This window comes from Alligator mississippiensis, chromosome 4 (genome assembly GCF_030867095.1).
Source record: "Alligator mississippiensis isolate rAllMis1 chromosome 4, rAllMis1, whole genome shotgun sequence".
NCBI classification, from domain to species: Eukaryota; Metazoa; Chordata; order Crocodylia; family Alligatoridae; genus Alligator; species Alligator mississippiensis.
The window spans coordinates 236,679,091-236,705,756 of NC_081827.1; the positions used below are offsets into that span (position 1 = coordinate 236,679,091).

The 26,666-nt window shown below is 43.5% G+C and overlaps 1 protein-coding gene across 2 annotated transcripts in view; it reads right to left on the bottom strand.

Annotated features, from left to right (window-relative positions):
• The window catches only part of THSD7B (thrombospondin type 1 domain containing 7B), a 680,297-nt gene that overhangs the window by 216,787 nt on the left and 436,844 nt on the right, over positions 1 to 26,666 (bottom strand). For both annotated transcript variants that reach the window (XM_019480192.2, XM_019480191.2), the window contains exon 13: positions 3,291 to 3,485. In XM_019480192.2, coding sequence (XP_019335737.2) covers positions 3,291 to 3,485 — 195 coding nt within the window. The remainder of the gene's footprint in view (positions 1 to 3,290; positions 3,486 to 26,666) is intronic.

The following is a 26,666-nucleotide window of genomic DNA, read 5'->3' on the forward strand; positions in this document are numbered from 1 at the left end:
TCAGAGGCATTGGGTGATGGCTACAGCTAAGGCTGGGGACTTCAGAGGGGGTATACCGATTCTCTTCTAGGAGCAAAGCCTGGCTAGATGTTCAGGGTCAGATCAATCACCATATTTGGGCTCAGAAAGGAATTTTACCCTATGGTCAAACTGAAACGGATTGTGGGGGATCTTGCCTTCCCCTGGGGGCTGGGGAGCGTATATTGACAACATTTTATAGAGGCAGGTTTCCCAGCTTTACCTGGGGCAGGTTAAGATGTTAGATCTATTTTGTGTCAGGGTTGAGGGTAATCTAAACTCTATATCAGACTACAGTTGTGTGGGATGGTTTGGATAAGGATGAGCCTGCCTCAGGCACAGGGTTGGACTAGATGACCTCTGGAGGTCCCTTCCAGCCCTACTTCACTACGAATCTAAGCCTCTATGACTCTAAGACTGAAAACATACAGTGGGAAGGAAACAGATACTTAACATTCAGTTAGGAGACTTCCACCAAATGCCATACACTGATGAGCTGTTATGATAAATTCAAGGCATTAATTTGAGCATAGGGAGACAATATGTTGAACAAGAACAGGAGACATACTCACACAGATACAGAAAGGACTTCTTTTTAAAATCCATAAAAATATTTCCCATGACAAATGTTCTGCTTTAATCTTTAGCTTGAGTAAATGTGGAGGCCTTAGTTCCAGACTATAGTTCAGGCCATAAGACATAAAGGTTTCTGTAGCAGACTCTTGATATCCAACTGTAGGATCATCCCATAGGTTGTATGATGTCTTGCATAGAGACACATGTAATAGCCTCATCCATTTCTCCCTCAAACTGAGACAACAGTATGTTCTTCAACCAGTTCCCTATTGCTTTTGTCCCATTCTGCCGGGCTCTGATTCTTGCCAGCACCACTTTGGAATCCCTTCTGATTCCAGTCTCAGGGTTTTCAGAATCCTGTGCTTGGGAGGGAGATGAGAAGAGGCAGAAGGAGAACCCAAGGAGTTTATGTGTGTTTCTCAGGGTGATAATGCCCAGATGAAAGTCAATTGCCATTGCAAAGAAGAGTGGAAAGAAAAGTGATCAAATGCCAAAGATCAGAGAAGGAAATTACCATGTATGTTCAACCAAAAATGTTTTAGAAGAAAATTCTTGCTATGATAAGCAGGGGAGAAAAAAAAAGCCAAGGCCTGAAGAAAGTAGACACGGTAGGCAGCAAAGTGCCAAGTCCATAAAAGCAACATATATGAGTAAATTAATTAAACTCATCTGGTTTAACCCAGTGCGGGTACCCTGTGACAAACTGGAAAACTGTCTTTTCATCATACTACAGCTAACATGATTCACATCATTGGATGTGCCATGCTGGCTCTTGGAAAGTCAGTCTACTAGTTTAAAGTCAAAACATTTAATGCCTATCATCCAGAGACCTGCCAGATTAGACAGCCTGATCAGATGGCAAACTCAGATGTAGGGATGAAGCATGACATCAATTAGTAGAGCATGTTATCTCTGCCATACCCTCTTTGCCTGGAGATGGATAGCACCACAGACAAGTGCACAGATATCACAGACATAAGTACTATGCAAAAATGCAAGGTGCAGAAACAAAATCAGATTCAGGGATGGTACTTCATTAAGTTGGGAATTTGTGGGCAGCAAAGCCTGTTGCATAGACTGAATGCCATAAGTGAATATCAAGGAGCACAGAATTTCAACTGTAGAAATGTTATGTACACTGTTCTTGTATCTTATTGAATTAAATTATTTTCTCATAATTCTCAACTAACTTCTCCACTAAATTTGCTGTGTTGCAATGCACACAGCCTGGTCAATGCAATAAAGACTCAGCAGCAGAACAGCGATGTTAAAAAGCCTTCATAGGACATAAGTTTTACACTCACTTGGGTCCATTGACTCAGCTAGACCTATTCGCAGATTTATATTGAAGTGAGGAGGAGGAAAATTAGGCCCCTGGTATACTGTAGTGAATATACATATCAGCATAAAGAAATTATAGATCTAAACATATCATAAAAATGGTCATTGAATTAATTCCTAATGATCAGACCTTAGCTGTAAATTTAGCCATATAATAGTCTGAGCGGGATAGAAAATTTCTATTTGTCTATAAGTGCAGGCACCAATACTGAGGGCAATATACTATTAATTCTTTGCCACAAACGATGTAAAATTCCATAATAAGGATTTTATGTAAAAGAGAAACCTTTATCTTTAATGAGCCAAGCTCATGAATAAAACTTTTTATTCTGTTATTTTTGTATAATGAAATGGTCCACTGCTAAAAACCTGAATCATGCCAACAATAACAAAATTATTTTGTATGTGGTTACAAGAAAAAAGGCAAAATATAATAGCCACCATACTTAAACTATTATTCAGTTCCTAAACATTATAACATAGGGTATGTTTATGAAAGCTGTCGTGTTTATTTTTCATTCTGTGTAAAAGCTTTTGATGTTTCACCCCTGCTATGGAATAACCAAAAGTAACTAAAGCACAGCCCTTTTAAATGCAAAATAGAACATATGAAATGCTACAAGTGCAAAGTGTGACTATAACAGTAAATTTATTATAAATCTTTAAAAATAGCATAATTCACTTCCATCTGGCTTAGCAAAGTGTGGCAAAGGAGAAAGATTGCCAATACTAAAACAAATGGGCCTGAACTCTTAAGGCCTAAAGCTTCTCGGTTTGTTTAGCATTTAAATAACAATATTACAAAAATACTGTAGGCAAATACTTGATGTAGAGATAAAAGTACTGGAATGGAGTTTGAACTTGAACCAACATTTTTTACTAATATCTCAAGAGATCAGATAAAATCAGCCTAACACTGCTAGAAAATTCTATGAGGTTGGCATTACCATGGATTACTGGAGTGGTACGTCTGGACTTCATCTAAGTCTGAGCCCAACATTTTTAAATGGAATCATTTGGGATATTTCCAAGTTTTCTACCAATTTTTCTCAACGTAACACAAGTGGCATGGATTTGTGCATTGAAGAGGCATCATTTTGTTTTGCTAGTTTACACCTAAATATTTCTTATATTATTTTCAGTATAAAAAAAATCCCTTTTGATCTATCTGCAACCCAGACTGAAATAGTGTGGGCCAAATCCTATACCATTTTCACACCTGAATGAGCCCTTTTGATATATAAAGTTGTCACAGATGTTTAATATTCAATCTGCAATTTGACAAAAATTCAAAGTCAATTCATTAATATCTGAAAAAGTTATTCGTAATTGTCTCTGTTAAACACTGGTGGTACCTGTCAGTGATCTCCTTCTACTTTTTGTTGATTCACAGTCTACGGTGCATGCTGTAAATTTAGACCAAGGTGTAAATGTGCAGTCATCTTTGCAGGGAACTAAACACTCCTGTACAAGGGGAGGCATAGGTCCTATCCACTGCAGGCACTCAGTGACATCTGCAGAATGGTTATTCTCCGAGAGGCATGTAACAGCTGAAAAGTAATAAATAAATAAATATAATAAATGCAACAAAAATAAATCTTTATATATGTATTCTTATCTACTTCATGATTACATTCTTATGAAACACCTACCCGTATTACATTTATAAATGCAGGTTTTGCTCCTCCGAGGTGATGGTACAAAGATGATCTCTTTTTAGGCATTACTCATACAGCATTCAAAGACATACTAACTAGGCACTTCACAACATGGACAAATCCTGCTTCAAAGAGCTTACAATTGAAATTACATTGTAAATTCAATGTTCTTAACAAGTCATTTTTTTACACTCTAGCTAAGGAAATATTGCAGCACCATCCACAGGGTACTGCAACTGTATAAGTCATAAAAGAAATATGATATAGGTCATAATGTGGCTTTGCTTCACCAAACAGAATACAACTGTTTGGCTGTGAGGAACAGCCTCTGAATTGGCATAGTAGTAGACAAGAGCTTGCAAGCTGACCTAGACAAGTAAGAGAGAGTTTGGTTCAACAACAAAACTGAAAAAATAGGGAAACGTTCAATTTAGAAGATTTTGGGAAAAATAATAGAAACAAAAAAAAAAATCTATTTTGTGTAGACCCAAAACATTTTATTCCTTCAATACAAATCATTTGTTCAATTTCTGGATTATTTACTCATAGGTTTAACTTGTTTCCTTGTAATTTAGGCAATTTTTTAAAATAGGAAATCACTTCAAAATGAAAAGCCAAAAAAGGTTATTTAGAAAGTGTCAATAGAAAATGTTTTTGCATTTTTCTAACAGAACCTTTTCTTTTGAAAAATGTCAAAATGAACTATTTGATATTTTAAATTACCCCTTTTTTCAATTTTCTATAAACACCATTTAAAACTATGGAAACAAACTGACAAGTAGTTTTGGTGTCCTTGTGTCAGAGTGCTCTCTAGGGGATGTGTGCTCAGGACCACCATGGCCTGAGAGATTCCTCCAAAGCCACCCCAGGCACAGCTTCCAGACCAAGTCGGGAGCCCAGGCTCCTTCCCTCTCTGAGGCCCTGGCCTTTCAGTTTCTCGACCTTCCCTGGTTTTCCATGGGCCTGACTCAAGGACCTAGCATCTAGTTCCACTCCAGAGAGAGGGACTTCGGCCATGTACAGACAGCTCTCGAGTAGAAACCATGAGTGTAGAGGCATTCACAAGGTTTCTCACAGAGAAAAAATGGCAAAAAAAAATAACCCATGAAGAAAAATAACCTAACTCTGCCCTGGTACAGCTTGCTCCTGGGAGAGTTTCTCCTGGTAGAATGAATGCTTATATACTTCCCTGCACTAGGGAAAGGCTCCAGTCTAGAGAAGGCACACGGCACCTGCTCCCAGCCTTTCCATACACCAGGAGGGAAGAGGAGGAGCAGCTTTCTGCTGTGTTCTGTCCACTCCCCAAACTGGAGTCCCCGGTCTGGTGAGTAGGTGGGGGTGTTCCCCCCTGCTTCGTCTGCTCCATCCCCTGTGACCAGGAGTAAAGAAGAGCACCTGCTCACTGCTCTCTGCCTGCTCCCCAGATTAAGGTCCCCGGGCTGGGAATGGACAGGGGCTTTGCCTTGTTGCTTCCTTCCTCCTCCAGACTAGCCTGGGACAGGTGGGCAGCAGCCAGCCCTGCTCCCTGCCACTTCCCCAGATCCAGCACTGCCCAGCTTGGAAAAGGGGCTGGGGGCTTTCCTCAGTGCTCCCTCTGCTCTGCTTCTGGAGACTGGGAGAATAGAGGAGGCTGCTCCCTACCTGTTCCCCAGACCATGGTCAAGGTAAGGTGCAGGGAGTCTTTTGCCATCACTCCACCCTCCCCCTCACCACTACCACTCAACCCCCACCCCCAAGGACCAAAGGAAGTGGAGCAGCCACTGGTCCCCATGTCTTCCCCAGATTGGAATCAACAGTCTCAGGAAGGTGTAGAGAGCAGGGTAGAGGTGGAGGCTGAACACCTGCATGCTTCCTCTCTGGAAAGATTTCTACCAGTGGAAATTTGTCAAAAATGTTATACAAATGAATGCCTGTTCACAGCCTTTGCCTCTTGCTGGGGAGAGTGAGTGCTGTATAAAGGTCCAAGCAGCAAAGCAGACAGTCTCTTTAAATAAAGATATTTACTGGGAAAAAGGCAACCCAGCCAAAGGTTGTCTGCCCCCTCCAAAGGGTAAAACCATTCCAGCCCACACAGCCCAGAGCACCCTCAAAGGTTGTCCCCTTTGGTCTTTCTACCTCCTGAGCCCCAGAGCAACCCTGCTGGTTTTTGACTTTCCAGATTTTCCCGCAAGGAGATGGCAACCCTTAGTTCATACTCCCTTCTCCTTTGTATGTTTATCTGCTCTGCTAGACTCCCGGGTGTGGGCCATCATACCTTTGTTGATATGTCAAAAAAGATATTTGAGGCCCTGGAGGCTATAATTCCATCTTGTCTGCAACCCTGACACTTAGCTGAGAATCTATTAACCCTTCTTCTCCTGCATGCTAGCATCATAGGCTAACTGAATTATAGAACATAAGATGAATTATGCAACATAACATGAACAGAACACAAAACAATATTACAGTAAAACTCCACAGTCCATCACACCCTGACACACTGTTTTTCTGGAAATTTACTATTCATCACCTACCACCTCACACTGGAATCAATCAGAAGAATCCTAAAACAGTTACAGCCTATACCCAACAAAGATCAAACCTTCAGAGAAATATTCTCAGCCCCTCCACTCCTGGCTTTCAGACAACCCCTCAACCTTGCTCAACTCACCATCAGAAGCAAACTCCCCACTGCTCAACAGACATCAAATGAGACACAGCCTTACCTTGGCAATAGATTACTTAGATGTCAGCACATCTCCACTGCTATTAACACACCCACAAAAAACTCACCAGCATCCATAGATCCCATACATGTTTTTTATAAAATACATCTGATCCAATGCACCAGAATTAACTCACACAGAAAAAATATAAAGGACAGAGACACACACACACATTAGTAGGAGCACATTTTTCATGAGGTCAGTGTCCTTTTCTGACCTATCATTGTGCTTTACCGAACACCTTTAAAAGGTGAGTGTTGGAACAAAAAATCATAACAGGGCTGGACACTGAGAACCAAGGACTGAACACTGAAACTGATTTTTGACACGCTAATGGACCTGATTTCTGAATGTCTTCCTAGACACAACAGGTATTAATTACCTCCTCCCTTTTGATAGCTAATCAGCTGCTTTTCTTCTGCTGTCTACCCCTGAGAATTTCCCTCCCCTCTCCATTTTCACAGCTCTACTCCTGGCTCTTTACATGCTCTGAGCTTGTATGCTTCCCTCCTCAGACCAGATGAAGAAGCTTGCATTCATAAGCTTATCTAACTTTATTTCAACCAGGCAGTTGGTACAGTAGAAGATATCACCCCCCCAAAATCCCTGCCTTTTGCATAATTCCTGGACCATTGTGGCTACAACATCACTAACACTATAAAAAGTGGTTTACTTGGCTGTACCTGCACCTATTTAAAGATTATATATTTGCATTGCACCAGATATACTTGTTCAAGATGGTATGTCCATGCAGATTCCATTTTCAGTGTTCAGCTACACTGTGAGCACAGTAAAGGAATCGACTGGGATGTTGTATGTCCTTTTGATCCCTCCCAAGGATGTAAAAAGTGTAATGATCCATTTAGTATTATAGAAGTCCAAATAGGAAGGAGCACAATTCATAAAATTCAGAGACAGAACATCTTGACAAGCCATGGTTACTGTAAAGGAAATGGCTATAACTACAGCTAATAGCTTTGAGCATCACACACTTCATGATTGGCCAGTAGTTCACCTTGTAGGGAGCAGGGAGCTAGAAGTCCTACCTAAACGATTGTTGCAGAACAGTCCAGCCAACATGAGTAAAAAAATGTACAGGTCAGTGCTAGAAAACAGTGAAGAGTAATGTATGAGCAAAGCTAAAAGTAGCTAATAAGTAGTTATCCTAAAAATGTAAGCAAGGATTGTGTTTAAGCATTCTACTAAGCCTAAACTTTAGTAGAATAAGATTTAATCTCAGATGCGGAAGCCAATTAGTTTGCATCATCAGAGACCCTAATGCAACCTGGGATCCATTTCCAAGGCCTATGAGAAACAGCTTACCTTCTGGACACATGTCCAAAGCTACAAATAGCCAGGGTGATTTACAAAATAACTTCAATTTATGCAGTAAATAAGGTAATATTCCATCCCAAATGTTCAGGATATGGGTCTGAAGTAGAAATATTTCTACAAGTGTAAATGTATTGGCTAATTAGCTGTTAGCTGAAGTAAACATACATACAGAAGTGTAAGTGTTGAGGTGAACGTCTGAAACTACTTTTGGTATAAATTTTGAGTCAAGTTTTAAGTTTTATGACCATATGAAAACTAGTATATAGAAAAACAATCTAAATCTCACACACAATCTGTTTTGAGGTAATTTCTACCATGTATAGTAATATTTTATCAGTATTTCTAGGATTTCTTAATAGCAAATATAAAGAATACAATTGCACTGGTTCAAAGGGATGCTCTGTCAGAGAGGTAGGAATGATGCTTAGGTCCCATGTGCAGGGAACCTCTCAACAGAACTTTTAGAAGTTTACGTGTGCTAGGGTGTGAAAATATTGTGTGATTTTTTTAAAAGGTAAGTGATGGGTGATATTTTGAATGAAATCTCACTGAAGCTAGTTCATTTTAAAGACAACCAAGAGTCCAGAACATCAAGATGTAAGTTTCCAAGGGACAAAGCTGTTACTGAGCAGCCAACGGGGGGGGGGGGGGGGGGGAGGGCAATAATCAATCTATTATATAATAATCCACAAAAATCAGAATACCCTTAAAAACTGAACAGCTTTTCTTTACACCGATCAACCAACCATAATCCAGTGGAGAGGGTACTGGTGAAGATTACCTGGGTACAAAGGGCACATGATTCTATGTAACTATGTCTGCAAGGATTGGTGGCAAAATGGATGGTTGAACCAGTTTATTTGGGAGAACCAAGAACCAACACTGATGTAGCCAAGTGAGAGCTATGCGTATCAAGTCGAATTTTGTCTTATCTCACCTCCTGAAGGATTCGGAGGATTTGAGGAAATTGTGGGAACACATACAGTAAATGACTACTTCATCTGATCAGGAAAGAATCCAGTGCATGACCTGGACCTGTGTCTCTTAGAGCAAAACTAAGACAAGACTAAAACAAAACTAAGATTTATACATACAATGCCGCATGCTTGAAAAGTATGAATTAGCGTCATACCCTTTGGAGTCCATCCATAACATTCCCCTTCTGCTGAGCTGAACTACAAAATCAACATATTCTCCTCTAAGTTGCCAGACTATAAGACTGATACACTTACGAATATGCCACTACCTGACTACTTCCCCTTGCTTGATCTTCAACATTCTTGAGGGCAATTGCTAAGGACAATCTTGAAGCATCTTCAACATATTTCTGTTGTGTACTATGCACGTGGCAGTGGGTAGATGATGCATGACTGGGAATGGTCCAGCTTGGACTCACTTCTGATAAGGTCACACCTTCCTTGTAGGCTGATCTAACATGTCATTATAGTACATCATTTAGAATGATCTGTGTGGCTGTTCTTTATAGGAGAGATGAGAATAATTTGTACATCTTTTCCAACACATGAATGTAATTAGGAGAATACAAAAATGGTCCAAAAAATCCTTCCCTCTCTTTTGAGAGACATCACCTATCAGATTCTTGCTGGGAGATAGGAAATGAGGACACCATGACAAACCTTTTCTGTAACCTTTCACTAGAGAACTGTAAGGAACTGTCACTTGTAAGTTAATACTGTGCTTTGTATTAAAATTGACTTTGTCTACTCCTGAAAGAATTTGATGTGAAGTCTGGAATATGTTGTTACAAAACTGTATTATGCCATTTCCCCCAGTAACCAAGGAAGGATGTTAATACTACAGCCACAGAAGTGATTACAGTGTAGTGCTGAGATACTCAAGCTAGTATTGAACTATTCAGACAAGAAGTAGGGCAGTCTGTTCTGCAGTGGCCTGACTGCTACTAATATCCAATATAACTAATTTAAAGTTTGTTTGGGAATCTATATCTTATACTACAGTCACTTTCCTCAAACACAACTCAGGCTTACCTCATACAGAGTTGACCTTGAAGACTAATGTGATGCATTTCATGGTACAAAAATTGCTATGAAGAAGATAAGCTCTGGCTTCTGTTAGTCAAGGACTGTTTCTATGAATGCTGTCAATCAAACAGTGAGAACAGAAACTTGTTGTTAAGGCTAAGTACAGATATTCAAAAAGCACAAACCTAAATTAATTCAATCTTTGCAGGCTAGTGTAACCTGCATAGATTGAACGGATTTGCAAGTGAATAGACATTCACTTTTGAATCCAGAAATGCAGGCACATGCCTGCAGTGACTCAGGCCAGAAGCCAGGGAGAGGTGCTAGCTAGCGTGAGCCCTCCCTTCCCTTCTGCAGTAGCCAGGTTGGAGGGAAGCTGAGCTGAAGGAGGGGATGTAGCCAGGCCCTACAGGTCTGAGTATGATTGGTGAAGGGTTTAAGCCCCCACCCTGGCCTTCAGAGACCCCAGCTGGGTTGTGCCTGGAGAAGGAGAGGAGAAACAGCCCTTGCCAGGCTTTTGGGGGTGGGGTGGAAGGAGTTTGGCGAGACCCTGGTCAGATGCCAGCTGAGTGTGGCCCCCTAAAGGGGCAGGGAAAGGGTTTATTTCCCCTTCCCTCCCCTCCCCTGCTGGGACCCAGACTTGGATCTGCCTGGCCAGGGTGCAGCAGCTCCTGTCAGGCATTTTCCACTCCCCTCAAGGGGCGGGGGGCATGTCCAGCCTCATCAGCAGTCTGAAGTGAACTGGTGGAGGGAGAGGGGTTTAATCCCCCTTCCTCCCCTGTCCCACTGGCATGGACCCCAGCCAGGGTCTGCCTGGCCAGGGCAGAGAAGCCCCTGTCAGGGTCCCCCCCACTTGCTGCTCCATGACAAAAGGGGCAGGGAGGGGGTTTATTCCCTGCTTCATCCCCTCTCCCCTGCGGGGCCCCAGCTAGCGTCTGTCTGGCCAGGTACAAGTGGCAGAGGTGGCAGCCAGGGCTGGCAGACCCCAGCTGCAGTCCCCCATCTGGAGAGGGGATGGAGGGGGGAATAAACCCCCTCCCTACCTGCTTCGCCATGCCAGCTGCATCTGGCCACGCCCCCGCCCTGCCACTGGAGCAGGGATAGGAGGGTCATGACAGCGGCTGGTGCAGCCCAGCCTGGCATCCATGCCAGTGGAACAAGGGAGGGAGGAGGGGATTAAATCCCCCTCCCCCTGTTCACTTCAGGCTGCCCACAGGGCTGACCATCTCCCTCCCCTCCCCCCCAACTCAAGTGACAGTGGAGGTAGGAATGCCCAACAGGGCCTGCTCTATCTTCGCCAGGCAGACCCCAGCCGGGGTCCCCAGGAGAGAGGGAGGAATAAGCCCCCTCCCTACTCCTTTCGCCGCAGGGTGGGGTCTGGGACAGAAGTTCCATAAACTGGTTTATCCTCTAGCAGTTAAATCTGATACTACACTTAACCAGGTTTATCTCAAACCAGTTTCAGCCATTTTGAAACTGGTTTATGTGCACTGCACTTTTGTTCTATTACAGGTTTAAACTGATTTTTGATCTCTTAAACCGGTTTATGTATAACTTCTGTCCCTAGCCTAAACGATTTTAATTTTGTGTACATCATGCACATAAACACCAACACTGGGATCCATTTGGACAGATACTAGGAGAAAAATTATTAATGTCAACAATATCTGTATTGGCTAAACTATGCAATCAGCCATCTGCACAACTCAGATTAATTCAATGATGTTGCAGAAACATAGGTAGGAAAGAATTTGGTCCATATGGCTCAGCTCTTCAAAAACTATTTTTAGCTGTTAAATCTGCAAGAACTCACAGGGCATATTGCCTTAACTCTTGTGATTCAGCAGACAGCATGCTCTCCAGCAGAATCAGTTTTCAGCACAACCTTTGCAGATATTATAGAGAGAAGTAGAAGGGTTAAAGATTTCATTACAATGCCTCTTCCTCTTTTATTCCAAGTGGAACACTACGACAGTGTAGACACAGTGTAGTACAATTTATATTACACTGTTAGTGAAGATTTTTTTTCCAGTTTATTTACTTCATAACGAACTTAGTTTCATGGCATTTGATTACAGTGTGAGAACTACAGCAATTACAACTTTTTTGCACGCCGATGTTTCTGCATGAAGTACAGTTCTTTCATTTTGCATTAGGTGTGCTTGTTATCGAAGATGGAAGAAGGCAAATATAAATTCTTCAGTGTTTTTTTCCCCTCTAGCATCCTTTTCTCATCCTTCTGTCTCCAATCAACAAGAAATGGAATTTTCCACAATTGGCCACTATGTACAATGCTCATGAGAAGTGCACAGATTCAGGTACAAGGGAATGTGTTAGGGACAGGGGCAACTGCACTAAAGACAATACACACAAAAAAACAATGCGTGCCTTCGCTCACAGGTATGCCCTTTAATATGAAAAGCAATGAAGAATCCAGGGTAAACATAATACAGTCAGAGCCTAAAATTTGTATTTATTTTTTGCATGAAATACTTCCATGTTTTGTACCTCTGACCCACTGGGTACTGCAGACAGTACAGGAAGAGTTAAAAAATAATCAATATGTGAACTGCCCTGTCAGATCTGGAGGGAACTGAAAACTTGGGTGCCAAATCCAGTCCCACTTCTGCAAAGAATAAAAAACTCTCTTTGGCTCCACTGAATGGTCAGTCTGTAAGATCTGCCAGTCTCTTGTGTGGGTTTTCCAAGCTGGGGAACAATCTGGGTCCCCTGTTCTTAAAATCCTTAACAGTTATGATGATAACTCATAATTCTGAGCCTAGAAATATCTCTTAGGCAAGTCCTGACATGTGCAATTTGATTTAAAAATCATTAGGTATGTGGGTATTAATCCCCTTCAGATAGTTTTGTGCCATCTAGGAACATTGGTATATTCTGTTAGCAATAGATTCAGTCATGACTAAATTAGATATGTGGGTAACTTCCCCTGTTTCTGAACCAAGGATAGATATGTTTTCATCTAATGATGTAGCTTGGAAATGGGGTCCAAGGGTGGCTTAATACTTAAGTCTGAACTCTTTAGAATAAAAGATAAAAAGACCCATAAAAGCCAAACTCCATAAACTCATAGGGATTCTTCTGCCAGAGCTGTGGATTTCAGAGACTGATGATCTGAGCCCTCGGGTATTAATTTAGAGTCATGTAAGATAATTCATACAAAAAGAAAGATAAAGGTAATTGCTCCTGTGAAAATATTGTGCTTAAGAGTTCAAAGCAGGCACACTGTTCTGAGTTTCCAGTCACAGACAGCGACCCAATTTCATCCCTAATGCAAAGCCACTGCCAGCAGCAGAGTTGGACCAGGTGTTGAGGTGGGCCAATATTCCTTGCCAATTCATTTGAATGGTAGAAGTTTTTAAAAGCTTATTGTACATCCGCTTTTCTCTGTACAATAATTGCAAATGAAAAACTTAAAAAGCAGTGTCTAAAAATCTTGATCTGTTCTATTTAGGAAAGTAATGTTAATAATACAGTATTCTGAATCTAAAGTGATAAGAACTTGTGGACAATTGACCACAACCAGTTAAGTTACTAAAATATGGAAACATCCAGTTTAGCTTGTGGTTAAAGAGCAGCAGTCACTTTCAGAACATAGAAGTTCAACTCCCAGCTCTACTACAGACTTCGTATAGGATCTTAGCAAAATCCATTAGGGCTAGAGCTAATAATGGATTTGGACAGAAATACAGCAACAGAGTTTTAGGTGCCTGGTCTCAAAGTGGAATCCAGAATTCTGTCCCAGAAACTGTGACTCCTGATATAACATACAGAGAAAATCAAAGGCCTTAAAATGGGATCTGAGAGAGTCAGCACACTGCATAGTGAGCTACTAAAGTCAACATGGATTTCATAGACATTAGGGTTGGAAGGGATCTCAGAAGATCATCGAGTCCAGCCCCCTGCCCCAGGGGCAGGAAGTCAGGTAGGGTCTTAGGATCTCAGAAACACAGATGTCCAAATGTTTATTTTAAAAAGTCCAGAGTAGGTGTTTGCACCACCTGTGGAGGCAGTCTATTCTAGGCCTTGGGGGCTCGGACAGTAAAGAAGTTTTTCTTTGTGTCCAGCCTGAAATGGTCTTGAAGGAATTTGTGACCATTGTTCCTTGTCATCCCTTGGGGCACTCTGGTGAATAGATGTTCCCACAGATCCTGTTGTACACCCCTTATTTACTTATAGACAGCCACCAGGTCCCCCCTGAGCCTGCACTTTTCCAGGCTGAAGAGTCCCATGGCCTCTCATCATAAGGCCTGTTCTCTTGCCTTCTGATCATACACGTGGCTCTCCTCTGGACTCTCTCAAGCTTTTCCACATCCTTTTTAAATTGAGGAGCCCAGAATTGGATGCAGTACTCCAGCTGCAGCCTCATGGAGCTGCTTAAAGCTCCCATATCCTCAGCTGTCCCTACTGGTTGAGTCATAGGCCAATGTTCAGACATGCAGAGGCACGTACTTGCAGCGACACAAACTGCCGCAGCACATGCCCTTGCATGTGCGCTTCATTGTGGGACAAATAGTCCCATAAAGGGCAAGCTGCCCTTGCCCAGCTCCTCCCGGCTATTCAGTCAGGGAGAGCTGGAGGCTGGAGTCAGCACCAGTGCTGGACACAGCAGTCTTACCTAGTGGCCTGGAACAGCAGGGGCACAGGTCGGGTAGCACGGAGGCCTGGCCAGCAACCAGAGCATTGCTCTGGATGGCCTGGCCTGTGTGTGCACTGGTGCATACTTGTTCTGAATCCTGGTAGCAAATTTTGGCCACGTGCTGCATATTTGCAGCTCAGGGCATGTTTTAATATTCACTGCATGTGGTTTGTGGTGACACAAAGAGGTTTGAGGTGCCACAAACTGCAGGCCATTGCTTGTCTGGGCATAGCCATTAAGCCCATCTTTTAGATGCCTCACGGTACTGCAGGCAGATGCCAGCACGATCTAGCTCAGGGGTTGGGGAAGCAGCCCGGCTGGGCTGCCTCTCACCCCTGACATGATCTAGCATGGGGGTCAGGAAAGCAGCCCAGCTGGGCTGCCTCCTACTGGATCTTGCGCTTTAGCCCAGCTGGATGGGAAGTCAGCCCAGCCCAGCTAATGGTCGAAACGTTTCGACTTTCATTTTGTTTCGAGGCTATTTCGAGGGCTTTTGTTTTGTTTCGATTTTACTGTTTCGACCTTGAAATTGGTCGAAACAGTGTCAAAACAAAACAGCCAGCAAAATTTTGCACAGCCTATTGCCTGGTGCACCATGCTGCTCTGCCTCCCCACTAGATTGCGCTCCATGCTCCTGTAACTCCAGGATCCTTGTTTTAATTTTCAACAAGTGGCTGGGATTGGCCTTTGAAATCTGGGACTGTCCCAGGTTAACCAGCATGTATGGTCATCCTATGCCAAGCCTTTTTGTATTTCACAGCTTAACAAATCCCCACTCAGTCTTCTCTTTTCCAGACAAAATAAACCTAGTTCTTCCAATTTTTCCTCATATATCATATTTTCTAGAACTCTAAACATTTTTGTTATTCTCCACTGAGTGCTTTCCAATTTGTTCAGGTCTTTCTTGAAGTGCAATACCTAAAGCTAGGCACAATATTCCAAATGAAGGCCCACTGGTGCTGAACAGAGTGAAAGAATCATTTCTTATGACTTGCAGTCTCATACAGCACTCCTGTGAATGCATCCAATATGCTATTAGCTTATTTTCCTTTTAACAGCAATAGCACACTGTTGATTTATATTCAGTTTTGGTCCCCTCTAGCCCCATCCTTTTTTGTAGTACTGCAGTCTAGCTAGTTGTTCCCCATTTTGTATTTGTGCATTTGATTGTTCTATCCTAAGTGCAGGGCCTTGCACTTGTCCTAACTGAATTGCATCTGATCTATTTCAGGTTTTTGTTCCAATTGATTAAGATCATTTTAAATAATCAAGTATGAATAATAACATTAAATAACTGCAGCTTATGCCTTCAAAGCATTTTCCATTAAAGGATTTTAAAGAGCTTCAATAACAATTATATTTCATGTAAGATTATTAAGATTATTAAGCATATATTATATATAAGTTAATTTAAGCAAAAAGAGCTTGCACCATGACTAAAGTAACCAACTCATGGTCAGAGCTGATCCCAGGGAGACCCTGTCCAAGCACTAGACAACTGCTCATTAAGAAGGAGCTCTCCTTTCAAGAGAGAACACAGCCTGGTCCCAAGAGTTTAGATAAGACAAGCTCTCTTGTTTCACGTAAATACATATACTGTACCAGAGAGTTGTAAAAGACAAAATGATTCAACTCAGTTTTTATCATGTATTAATTTTAAAGGCTCACTCTGCCATTTTATGGAGATTCCTAATTAACTCACACTGTAGAGCGATGTTGCTGTTATTCCCAGCACCAAACCTAGTTCACAGTGCACCAGACAAAAAGCAGGGAAATAATTTTACATGGCTGTTCCAAGAAAGCTAAGTTGCAATGAAGTCACAGGAGTTTTGATTTTTAAGTACAATATTTTATGGAAATGAGGGGTGACCTAACAAACTAGAGAAGAAAACAAATTATTATATTTTCTTTCTCAGGAAAAATCTGTTTTTAAAAGATCATGCATAAAGCTAGTAGTTGCTAAAATGGTCTAAACTCAAGTGACAGTCAATCAGCATATTAATAACTGCCTCTAAATTGCTGATCCTTGCCTTTCACTTCCAGTCTTTTTTGACCCTTACCATCTCTTAACACTGGCAGTCAGACATACTGAGAGATTCTCATTCTCAATTATGAAAGCAAGGGGACAGAGGTCACTTTCCTGTATGATAAGGTACAGTAATTGCCCTTAGTTGGGAAGGTTAAACAACTAATAGACTTTGATTCCCAAGGTCTATACAGTCTCATTATTTTCACCAAGGACACCAAAGATTACTTACAGAAAGCTGCCTTTGACATACCATCTATCTGAAGTATGGTTGAGTGTATGTAAATATTCTCTTCAGGATTTCAAAGCATACCAGTGTCTACAGAAGAACAATATGCTATACAGTAAGGGTACCATATGGCAACATTTGCAATTTCATACTCAAATGTCATACAACAATATTTACTACTGTATAACAGTATGCCACAATAATGAATATTAATTAATGTATTTGTGACACAACTGTTTTCAAAACATTTTAAAAACAACACTCAATGCCCTTATCAGTTTGCAGGCTAACACCCTGATCCCATAAACTTGTGTTTATGATTAATCTGCTGAGTAGGTTTATTCATTTGCTAAAAGTAAAACAAATATGCATAAGTATATGCTAGATCCAGTAGAGAACCTGGAGCAGAAAACTTTATCATACAGTAATGCTGAAGAAAAGAAAGGGAGATGTAAAAATAAATAATAATGCATATCATATTACATTGCACATAAAACCAAGTAATAATGTTTTCTATAGAGACTGAGGTAGCCACAGGAGGGGAACTTATGTAACACAAGGGAAAGCTGATGAAAATAGTAGGCTTCAAACAATGAGACAGATGGCTCTTGGAGAATAGGAAGAGTGATGTCAGGCAGAAGAAGTAGAATGGGAAAAGCATGGAGACAAAGAGATGAACAGAAGACTATAAAGTGATTGAATCCATGGTAGATGATTCAGAAATATACCAGACAGAAGCAAAAGGAAGAATAAAGGAATGTTGAGTCAAAGCAAAGGAAAATTATAGGAAACAGTAAGAGAAGGAGGTCAAAAATTAAACTTTGTAACGTATGTTATACTGGGTGCATCTACATGTGATGTGACAAATTCTGGCACCAGAATTCTTTGAGCCAGAGAAATTCTGGCTCCAAATTTCTTTGAGCCAGAGAAAACTGCTCCCAGGAGCAGCATCTGCACATGCTCCTGGGACCACAGCACTTTGAGCCAGGGAGAAGCAGCCCCAGCCAGCAGAGGATCTAGGGGGATCAACCCCAGGCTCCAGGTTGTGGCATCAGGTGGTGGCAACCCCCACAATGCTATCCTATGGTGGAGTCAATTAATTTACTGTGCCCTAATATGTGTAGCACATGTAGACTGTGACATTCTGCTGCGGAGCTAATTAGTCAAGTCTGCAATAAAGCACATATGTAGATGGACCCACTGTAAATCTAAGACCTTAAAAGTTAGACCAAAGACAAAATGGTCTAAATAGCAGAAACTGGAGATTTTAGCAATAGCAATTTGGGACAGAATGGAGAAAGATTGTAACCAAAAGATCAGAGATGATGAGGTGACGCAAGATAATTAAAACATAGATAACAGGGTATACATTTTGATTCTTTTTCTCCCTTTAAACACCTTTATCATGGAAATAAAACTGGTTGGTAGGTTTACAGGTTGAAGACAAAGAGACTGTGTTCTGTCTGAGGAAAGTAGGAGAAGGACGTTTGAGAAGGGTAGGAAAGTGTCCATGTAAAGAGAATGTTTTTGAGTGTTTTAATATTACCTTAGAAAGCAAATCTTGACCCAAGTACATTGTGCCAGATATCTGTATATATCAAAGGTCAATAAGCAGATACTATATTGGCAGGCACAGATGAGTACCTGTTGACACTTGCACTGCCTGGCTTCTCTATTTTATAACTGCAAAATGAGATGCTATTTCTGAATATTTGGTTTAAAACATCTCCAATAACATCCACAAAACCTCTTGCCCAGTTCAGTTTAAATATAGTTTTCTGATTTCCAAATAATCAGAGCAGATCATTCATTTTCAGTCAATATTTGCCAACATCTTTTAAAAGTCAGTCATTGCATGTCATATTATAAATACATGACTACTTCTTTAATTTTATCTGAATTATCTTCAAAAGCATGAATTGATTGTACTTGAGCTTCTAAAGCTTTGTTTTCAGCATATCTGACATGGGCAAAGATATGATTTGTACTAGACACTGGCATACATATGTGATTTTTGGGCTGAACAGCATGGATCACTAAAATAAATTTAACAATAAAACAGTAATTGCTTGTTTGGGCACTTTCATTGAGTCATTAAGGCCTGTATGAAACAGCAAGTATTTGCTTTGGATTAGGATTCAGCCAAGTTGGAGGGACAGTGATTCGATTCAGTGATTGGAATTACTATCCCGAACTGATTCAGTTGATTCAGATTTGGAGATTCCGCACCGATAGAGATTCGGCCATAGACTATAATGGGGAATCACTAAAATACCTATACCTTAGTAATTTTTTTTTTTTTTTTTTGAAGAGTCAGATGAAAACAGCAGGGATCATAGCCCCTTCTGAGGGCATGAAGCCTGCCAAGTTTCAAGGAAATACAGGCCAGTCACATCTTATGTGGGGGTTAGGTGCTGAAGTCAGCGTGTAAAGCGAAAATCGTGTAAGGCGAAAATCGGTGAAAATCGGGATGGGGGGGGCTTGAGCTTGCACGTGGTGCCGTGCTTAGAGCTGTGTGGCCAGCAGTAGTGGCGCAGTGCGGGGTGATGGTGGGGATGTCTGTGTGCTGCCCAGCCACCACCACGCTGCCACTGCTGCCCAGCGGCCAGCCACACAGCTCTGGGCACAGCTCCATGGCAACAGCAGGAGGTTTTGGAGACAGTGGCCATCACCACCATAATGGGCCTCCAGGTAAGTGGCAGTGTCGCGTGCAAGCTCAAGCCCCACCCCCCCTCCTACCCCGCATATAGTTGAATTCGCGCAAATTAAATGCTCGTAAGATGCGACTGACCTGTAGGTGCAGGGTTTTCTGTGAAAGTGCACCTTAGTTTCTGAAAGCAAGTAAAAAAAGCAAATAGGTGTGGCGTGAGGAAGGTGGTATTCACTCTGTCTCCATGTGGAGCTTGGGGAACCCCAGCAGTGGGAGGTTCACCTTTAGGAACACTAGCTGCTCCACCAAACCAGTATCCAAGGAGGTGTGGTGGGGTGTCACAACATCCCCAGAAATGCTGAACGCCCTCTCGCTTGGAACACTGGTTGGTGGATAGAACAGCTGCTCCCAGGCAACTGTGGCCAGATCCTGCCACACTTGGCTGTGGGTTGCCCAATAGGCCAAGGAGTCACAGTGCAGCAGCTCCATGTCCTCAGTGAGATAGGTAGCCACCAAGGCCTCCATGCTACCTGCCTGATGGTGGGGTCTGGTGCCTCTGGACCCCAACACTGGGCCAAGGGCATGGCTTCACATTGGCAGTGACTGTGGTAGAGGAGACTGGCTTGTGATTGGAGTGCTGGCATGGGAAAGTGGATCCCCCTCTTCCATGTCCCCCCACCTCTGTCCTTTGGCCTCCCTGACTCTATTAACCAGCACCTTTGTCCAGTGATCAAGGGTTTTGCTGCTGCAGAAGTTCTGCTTCACCCTTGGGTCACACATGGCCACCAGCACATGGACTGTACTGGAGCACAACAGATCTAGCCATTTTTTGATGCCCTCTTTCAGCTGTTTCACTAGTGTCTGCACCTCTGGTGAAAACAGCTTGCCCTAGCCTAGAACATCAATCCCCTGGAACTTCTCCATTTCATTCTCAAGCTCCTTCACTATGGGGATCACCTGGCTAAGGAGGGCATCACCAGTGCTGAGGCTCTCAGTGGCCTTGAGGAACAGCTTGAGAACCACCAAGATCTGGAAGATGGTATCCCACTCCATTTTAAGGGGGCCGCTGATCTCAATCTCCCCAACCAAGGCCATCTCATGGATAGCCTTCTGTTGCTTGACCAGCCTTTCCAGCATCAGATATGCAAAGTTCCACCGAGCCTCCACATCCTGCATGATTTTGTGCTGTGGGATGCTCAGCTCTCCCTGTTTTTCCCACAGCATCTTGTCCCCCTTGATGCTCTGATGGAAGTAGCCTGCCACCTTCCTGCATTTCAAAATGAGCTGGTTGGTAATGACGGTACCATCACCAGGAGCCCTGTCCCCCTCCAAGCCATCCTTGACTATGAGGTGGAACCTGTGCGTCACACAGTGGGTGCCAACAAAGTTGGCATCACGGACCACCTTGACCATACTGGCCCTGTTGTCAGTGACCATGAACCCATGGGTGAGCTCACTTTGCCCAATGAGCCACCCCAGCACCATGTGGTTCACGGCCACCATGATCTGCCTTGCTGTGTGGGACTCATCTATCACCTCCACTTGGAGAGCCCACTGATGCCCTGACTGATTGCACCAGTGCCCTATGAGAGAGAGGTAGGCATGATCTCCACCCTGGCTGCTCCAGATGTCCAAGGTAAAGTGCAAGGCTACCTGCGGCCCTGCCTTGTGCAGCTCCTCCCTCAAGTACTCCCTGCACACCTCATACAGAGAAGGCACCACCATCCTGCTAAAGGTGGTGCATGCGGGCACTTGGTAGTATGAGGCCACGAGCACCTGAACCCTTGACGCTCATCAAAGGAGAAGGGCTGGCCATCCAGAGCAAGTACCTCTCCAATGCTCTGGGTGACCTCGCTCACCTTCAGAACACATCCCCCTTTGTCTCTGCCTTTCCTCAACTGGTCCAGGGTGGCCTGCCTCTGTTTCTTGGTGACGGGGGCTTTGGAGCAAGAAGGGGGCTTCTTTTTGGGCATGATCCCACTGGTGCCAGGCTGAGCAGGAACAAGGGCAAGTGGGTGCTGCCTCCTGAGATGTAGCAGCATTGCCGTGGTGACAAAGTGTTTCATGACCTTGCCCCGGCTGATCTGCCTTCGGCAGTGCTGTTAGATAGCATACCCGGGTTCATCTGCCACTTCCTTTCCCAGAATTTCCATTGCTATGACCCTCAGCCCCTCTGCTTCCAGATCCTGCTCCTCCTCTGGCCCTTGAAGGCTGACGCTGGTAACTGAAATTGGGATAAAGAGGTGAAGAATGTCATGTTGCTGCTGGTTAGCGGTGTTGGTGGTGGTGTTGGTGGTGGTGGTGCAGGCACTGCTACCACCTCCTTGCTTCCTTGCTCCCACTAGAAGCAGAAGAGTCATTGCTGCCAGGAAAGAGGGTGTGTCTATGTTTGGGGCAGGGGGAACTTGCAACTCTTCCCCCCTCTCCCTTCCCTGCTAGAAGCCCTGGCACCTGCCTTTCCAACACACTTCATAATGTTTGGTGTGCTGCAAAATGTGTGTGCGCGTAATTTATGCTGTGCTTTCTTGCACAGTGATGACACACAGTCATGGAAAACAGATTTCTTTTTGTGGAGGGAAAGAATCAAGACAGACTAACAAGAACAAATAAGAGGATTTGGGGGGAAGAATAAGTTGAAATTAATGGATAGGGATAACAACAGGGATTGTAGGCAAGGGTAAGTAGGAAGGGATTGTATACTACTTACAAGAAGAGAGACTAGCTAGCAAAAGACTACCTAGAGAGCCAGAGCCTTTCAGACACTGCTGCTCCAAGAGACACAGCTCACAAAAGGCACAGATCACTTCAGAGACAGCTTTATATGTAGTTTCTACATCCCTCCCTCGGAGCACTGTGATTGGAAGGGAACTCAGAGGAAGATTACAGACACTGGCCAGCTACAGATGTCAATATCAGAGCAGTCTTTCCCCACCTCTCAGCTTTTTCCACATATGGAAGATCACCCCATCCCCCTCCCTCTTCTCAGTTTCTGTTTGCTGCAAGCCTTCCAAAACTCTGAATCTCTCCAAATCGATTCGGAGGCTTCTAATTCAATTTGGACATTTTAATGGGTCTCCCAATTCAATTTGGATTTGGAGATTTGGCGGCTGAACCAGGCTGAATCTCCTTCGAATCGAATCGGCTACTGAAGCTTCGCACAGCCCTAATAAGTACCATATATGAAGCAGCATGGTTGCAGGAACCAAATTAGAGGTTTACTTTTGGAAACATGCAAGTCATTTTTGCCTATTGTAAACATGTTCCCTAGTTAAATCAATAGTGCCCTTTAGGGTAAAAACATTTTTAAATTCCACAAATGCCTCCAATAAACATAATTCTCTTTAGTATAACTCCAGTGAAGTTGCTTAATAAAACTATCTCCCTCAATGGCTTTAAACTAGAAATAACATGGGCCCATATGGGTTTTCTCTTCAATAACAGAAAATGTCCCCATACTCCTCAGTTCTGTTCTTAAACTTCTTAATAAAAATCTTCACACAAAGCAAGTCATGCTACATCAACATTCGGGTCTTTTAAGTGGGACAGAACCCAAAGACAATGGCAATACATTTGTAGCCCTATACATAGTGAGGTATAAATAAACATTTCACATGACAAACTTACAACTCTCTGGTCCCTGGCAGACATTAACATGATCAAGGGATTAGGATCTAAAACATGTTATGCCCAATCCCCAAACATTTGCACTCTCCCATGCCAGACATGCATAGTATGACAATTCTGGGGACTAAGCATAAAGTTCCTCAGATCCCAATTGTATAAGTGACACAGCAGGGAGCCTCACATGAGGAAACAGGTCACTTATGCCAGGCTCCCTGCACACTAGCAGCATTGGTGCAGCCTGACATTGGGGAACCAGTTCCTGGATGCCAGGCTGCACTGGTGGACCCTTCAATGGGAAGCAGCCGGTCTTAGATCCTGGACGTAGGACCCAGAGTTGTCATCAGTGATTAGGTGTGGGGACAGCTGAGTCCAGGACCTGAATCTCTCCCTGACACAATCCTGATGACCAGCTGATCTTTGGGTTGGGGCACAGGCATCCCTGAGTCTGGGACATATGCTACACATTCAGTTTAACATCCAACGTAAACCAGTTATGAAGATGTTTCATTTAATGAAGATCATCTTTGTTGTAGCTAGTTTTCCATTCTATTGACCTATCAATTGACTGAATGTGTGACATGTTACAATTTACAACATGCTTAACAGGTCAATCACACCATAAAGTTATGTCGGCCAGCACCCTTTATTATACAACCCTGATAAAAAGATAGGGTCATATGAGTAAAAACAGCCAATAAAGAGTGTCAAATTATCACCTAGATTCCTACAGCAGTAACATACGTTGCTGGCCAGCAAGTCCATTCTGAACTACTATGCAGAAATCTAATAAATCCATTGTATGAATCTTACATAAACTAATGTGTCTTAAAATAAAATAATTTTATTTTACAGTAGAGTCACAGTAGAGTCCTATATATTTGAAAACTCTCTCAAGAAAGCATAAATTTTACCCTCCTTCCTATGATTTATTTGTTTTACAAGATCTACTAGAGCAAAGGATAGGTCACTTCAAATGTGAACTTCTACTGAAAACTAAATCAAAAGCTATATAGATGCTCCTATTTACATTCTGAAGTAAAAACCCAAAGCAGCGTAGATGCTTTTGAGTTATTAAGTGCAGTGTGTGGGCTGGAGGAAATACAGCATTTCCTTTTGAACTCTGGCTGTTCACTCATCACTACCACTGAACAGAACTGAACTGGAAATAGTATTGAACTGAACCCTTTGCTCCAGGTTCTATGGTGACATAACTTCAAAAAAAATTATCGATTTTAGTATAAAGCAATGCCTAGTACTAAAAAGGTAACTCAGATGCTCCTACTCATTTTCACTCATAAGAGCAAGGTGGTAGCCAATTAAATTAAATCAATGGTTTTCATGTAGTTAAACTGTACGCATGCTTCACAAATCGCTACATGCATTTAAGCTGTTACATGTTGTGGCAGATTTGGGGGCTCCCCAACCAGCGACAGTGCTGGTCTCCCACTGCCTCTGGGCACTCTGCCTTCCAATCTCATCTGCCATGCCTTGCTGTTAAGTAATTACAATCTTAATTAGGTGGGAGCCTGCCCATTCTGGGCCCTGGTGTCTAGGACCTTCAGTTTATGCTCCTACCTCTCCTTATGTGTCTCATGCCTTGCAGATGTTTCTCACAACTCTGTAAAGCTCTGGTCTGTGGCCAGGCCCAACTCATTGCAGTATTAGGCCTCTCACAACCTGCCCAGTTACAGGCTGCACTCATACCACCTCCCTCTCACTGAGGCCTCCTCACTCCACCATCTTTCACACGGTCTCTCTCATACTGCCCTTGATGGGCCTCATTCATACCGCCCCTCCTTTTCCCTGGGGCCACACTCACCCTGTCCTTACCTGGAGGGTCCTCAGGCTTGATTTTCTTCACTCTCTCGCCAGCAAGATGGCTTTGGGGCATCTCCCATTACCCTCATCTGAGTGACTGCTGAGCGGTTCACAAAATTGGTAGGAGAGGCACTGGGGTCCTGGAGGGTAGGGGAACTGGGTGTCCAAGATGCCCAGTCATTCATCTGATTTGTTCCTTAAGGAGACGATCCTCCAAGCCCAAGGGGTGACAGTCCCAACAAGAATCAAAAGGGGAAAGACTGCTCAGAAGCCCCCCTGGCTCACCAAAGGCATTCAAGAATGCCTGAAAGCTAAAAAAGAGGCGTACACCCAGTGGAAGGGAGGGGCTAACACCAAAGAGGAGTATACCTCCATGGCTCAGATATATAGGGGAGCAGTGAGGAAAGCTAAGGTAGGCACAGAACTGGGGCTATCATCAAGGATCAAGGACAACAAAAAGTCCTTCTTTAAATACACAGGGAGTATGAAGAAAGCACCAGGTAACGTAGGGCCCCTATGGGATATGCTTGGCAACCTGGTGGTTGCAGACCTTTTTAACAATTTCTTTGCCTGCATTTTTTTGTGCACAGATCGGGACTCCCCCACTGGGATTCAGGATGGATGCAGGAGAGACTCTGCCAGGCCGAGGGTCAGGGAAAACTGAGTTAGGGAACTTCTGGGGGCATTGGATGTGTTCAAATCAGCAGGTCCAGATGCTCTCCACCCCAGGGAGCTGAGGGAATTGGCAGGGGTTATCGAGGGGCCCCTGGCATGGCTTTATGAGCACTCGTGGTGCTCTGGCCAGGTGCCAGACGACTGGAAGGCCAATGTGGTCCCTATTTTCAAAAAAGGGAGGAGGGAGGACCTGGGCAACTATAGGCCTGTTAGTCTTACTTCGATCCTGGGGAAGCTCTTTGAGAAGATTATCCAGGAGTACATCTGAGAAGGACCAGCAGGGGAGACGATGCTCAGGGGCAACCAGCATGTGCTCATTAGGGGCAGGTCCTGCCAGACTAACCTGATTGCCTTCTATGATCAGGTCACAAAATCACTGGATACAGGTGTCGCAGTGGATGTAATCTTTCTGGACTTTAGGAAGGCCTTTGACACTGTCTCCTACCCCATTCTCACTAAAAAGCTAGGCGACTATGGCATTGATGCCTGCACAGTCAGATGGGTCACAAATTGGCTGAGAGGCCACACCCAGAGAGTGGTGGTAGATGGGTCTTTTTTGACCTGGAGGGATGTGGGCAGTGGGGTCCCCCAGGGCTTAGTCCTCAGGCCCGCACTGTGTAATCTCTTTATTAGCAACTTGGATGAGGGGGTGAAAAGCACCCTGTTCAAATTCGCTGACAACACCAAGATTTGGGGCAAGGTGGGCACGCTAGAAGGGAGGGACAGGATACAGCTGGACCTGGACAGGTTACAGGGGTGGGCAAATGAGAAAAGGATGGGATTCAATACTGACAAGTGCAGGGTGCTGCACTTGGGCAGTAAGAACCAGCAGCATACCTATAGGGTGGGGAACTCACTTCTCGAAAGCACAGTGGCAGAAAGAGATCTTGGTGTCATTATCGATTCCAAAATGAACATGGGCCACCAATGTGAGGACACGGTTAGTAAGGCCAACTGCACCTAGTCATGCATCCACAGATGCATCACAAGCAGGGCCAAGGAGGTGATCCTCCCCCTCTATGCGAAACTGGTTAGGCCACAGTTGGAGTACTGCGTCCAGTTCTGGGTGCCGCACTTCAGGAGAGATGTGGACAGCATTGAGAGGGTCCAGAGGAGAGCCACTTGCATGATCTAGGGACAGCAGAGCACACTCTATGAGGAGAGGCTATGGGACCTGAACCTGTTTAGCCTTCACAAGAGAAGGCTGAGAGGGGATCTGGTGGCCATCTACAAAATTACCAGGGGGGACCAGCGGGGAATGGGAGAGACCCTGTGAACCCAAGCACCTCCTGGAGTAACAAGGAATAACGGCTATAAGTTGTTTGAGAGTAGGTTCAGGCTGGACATTAGA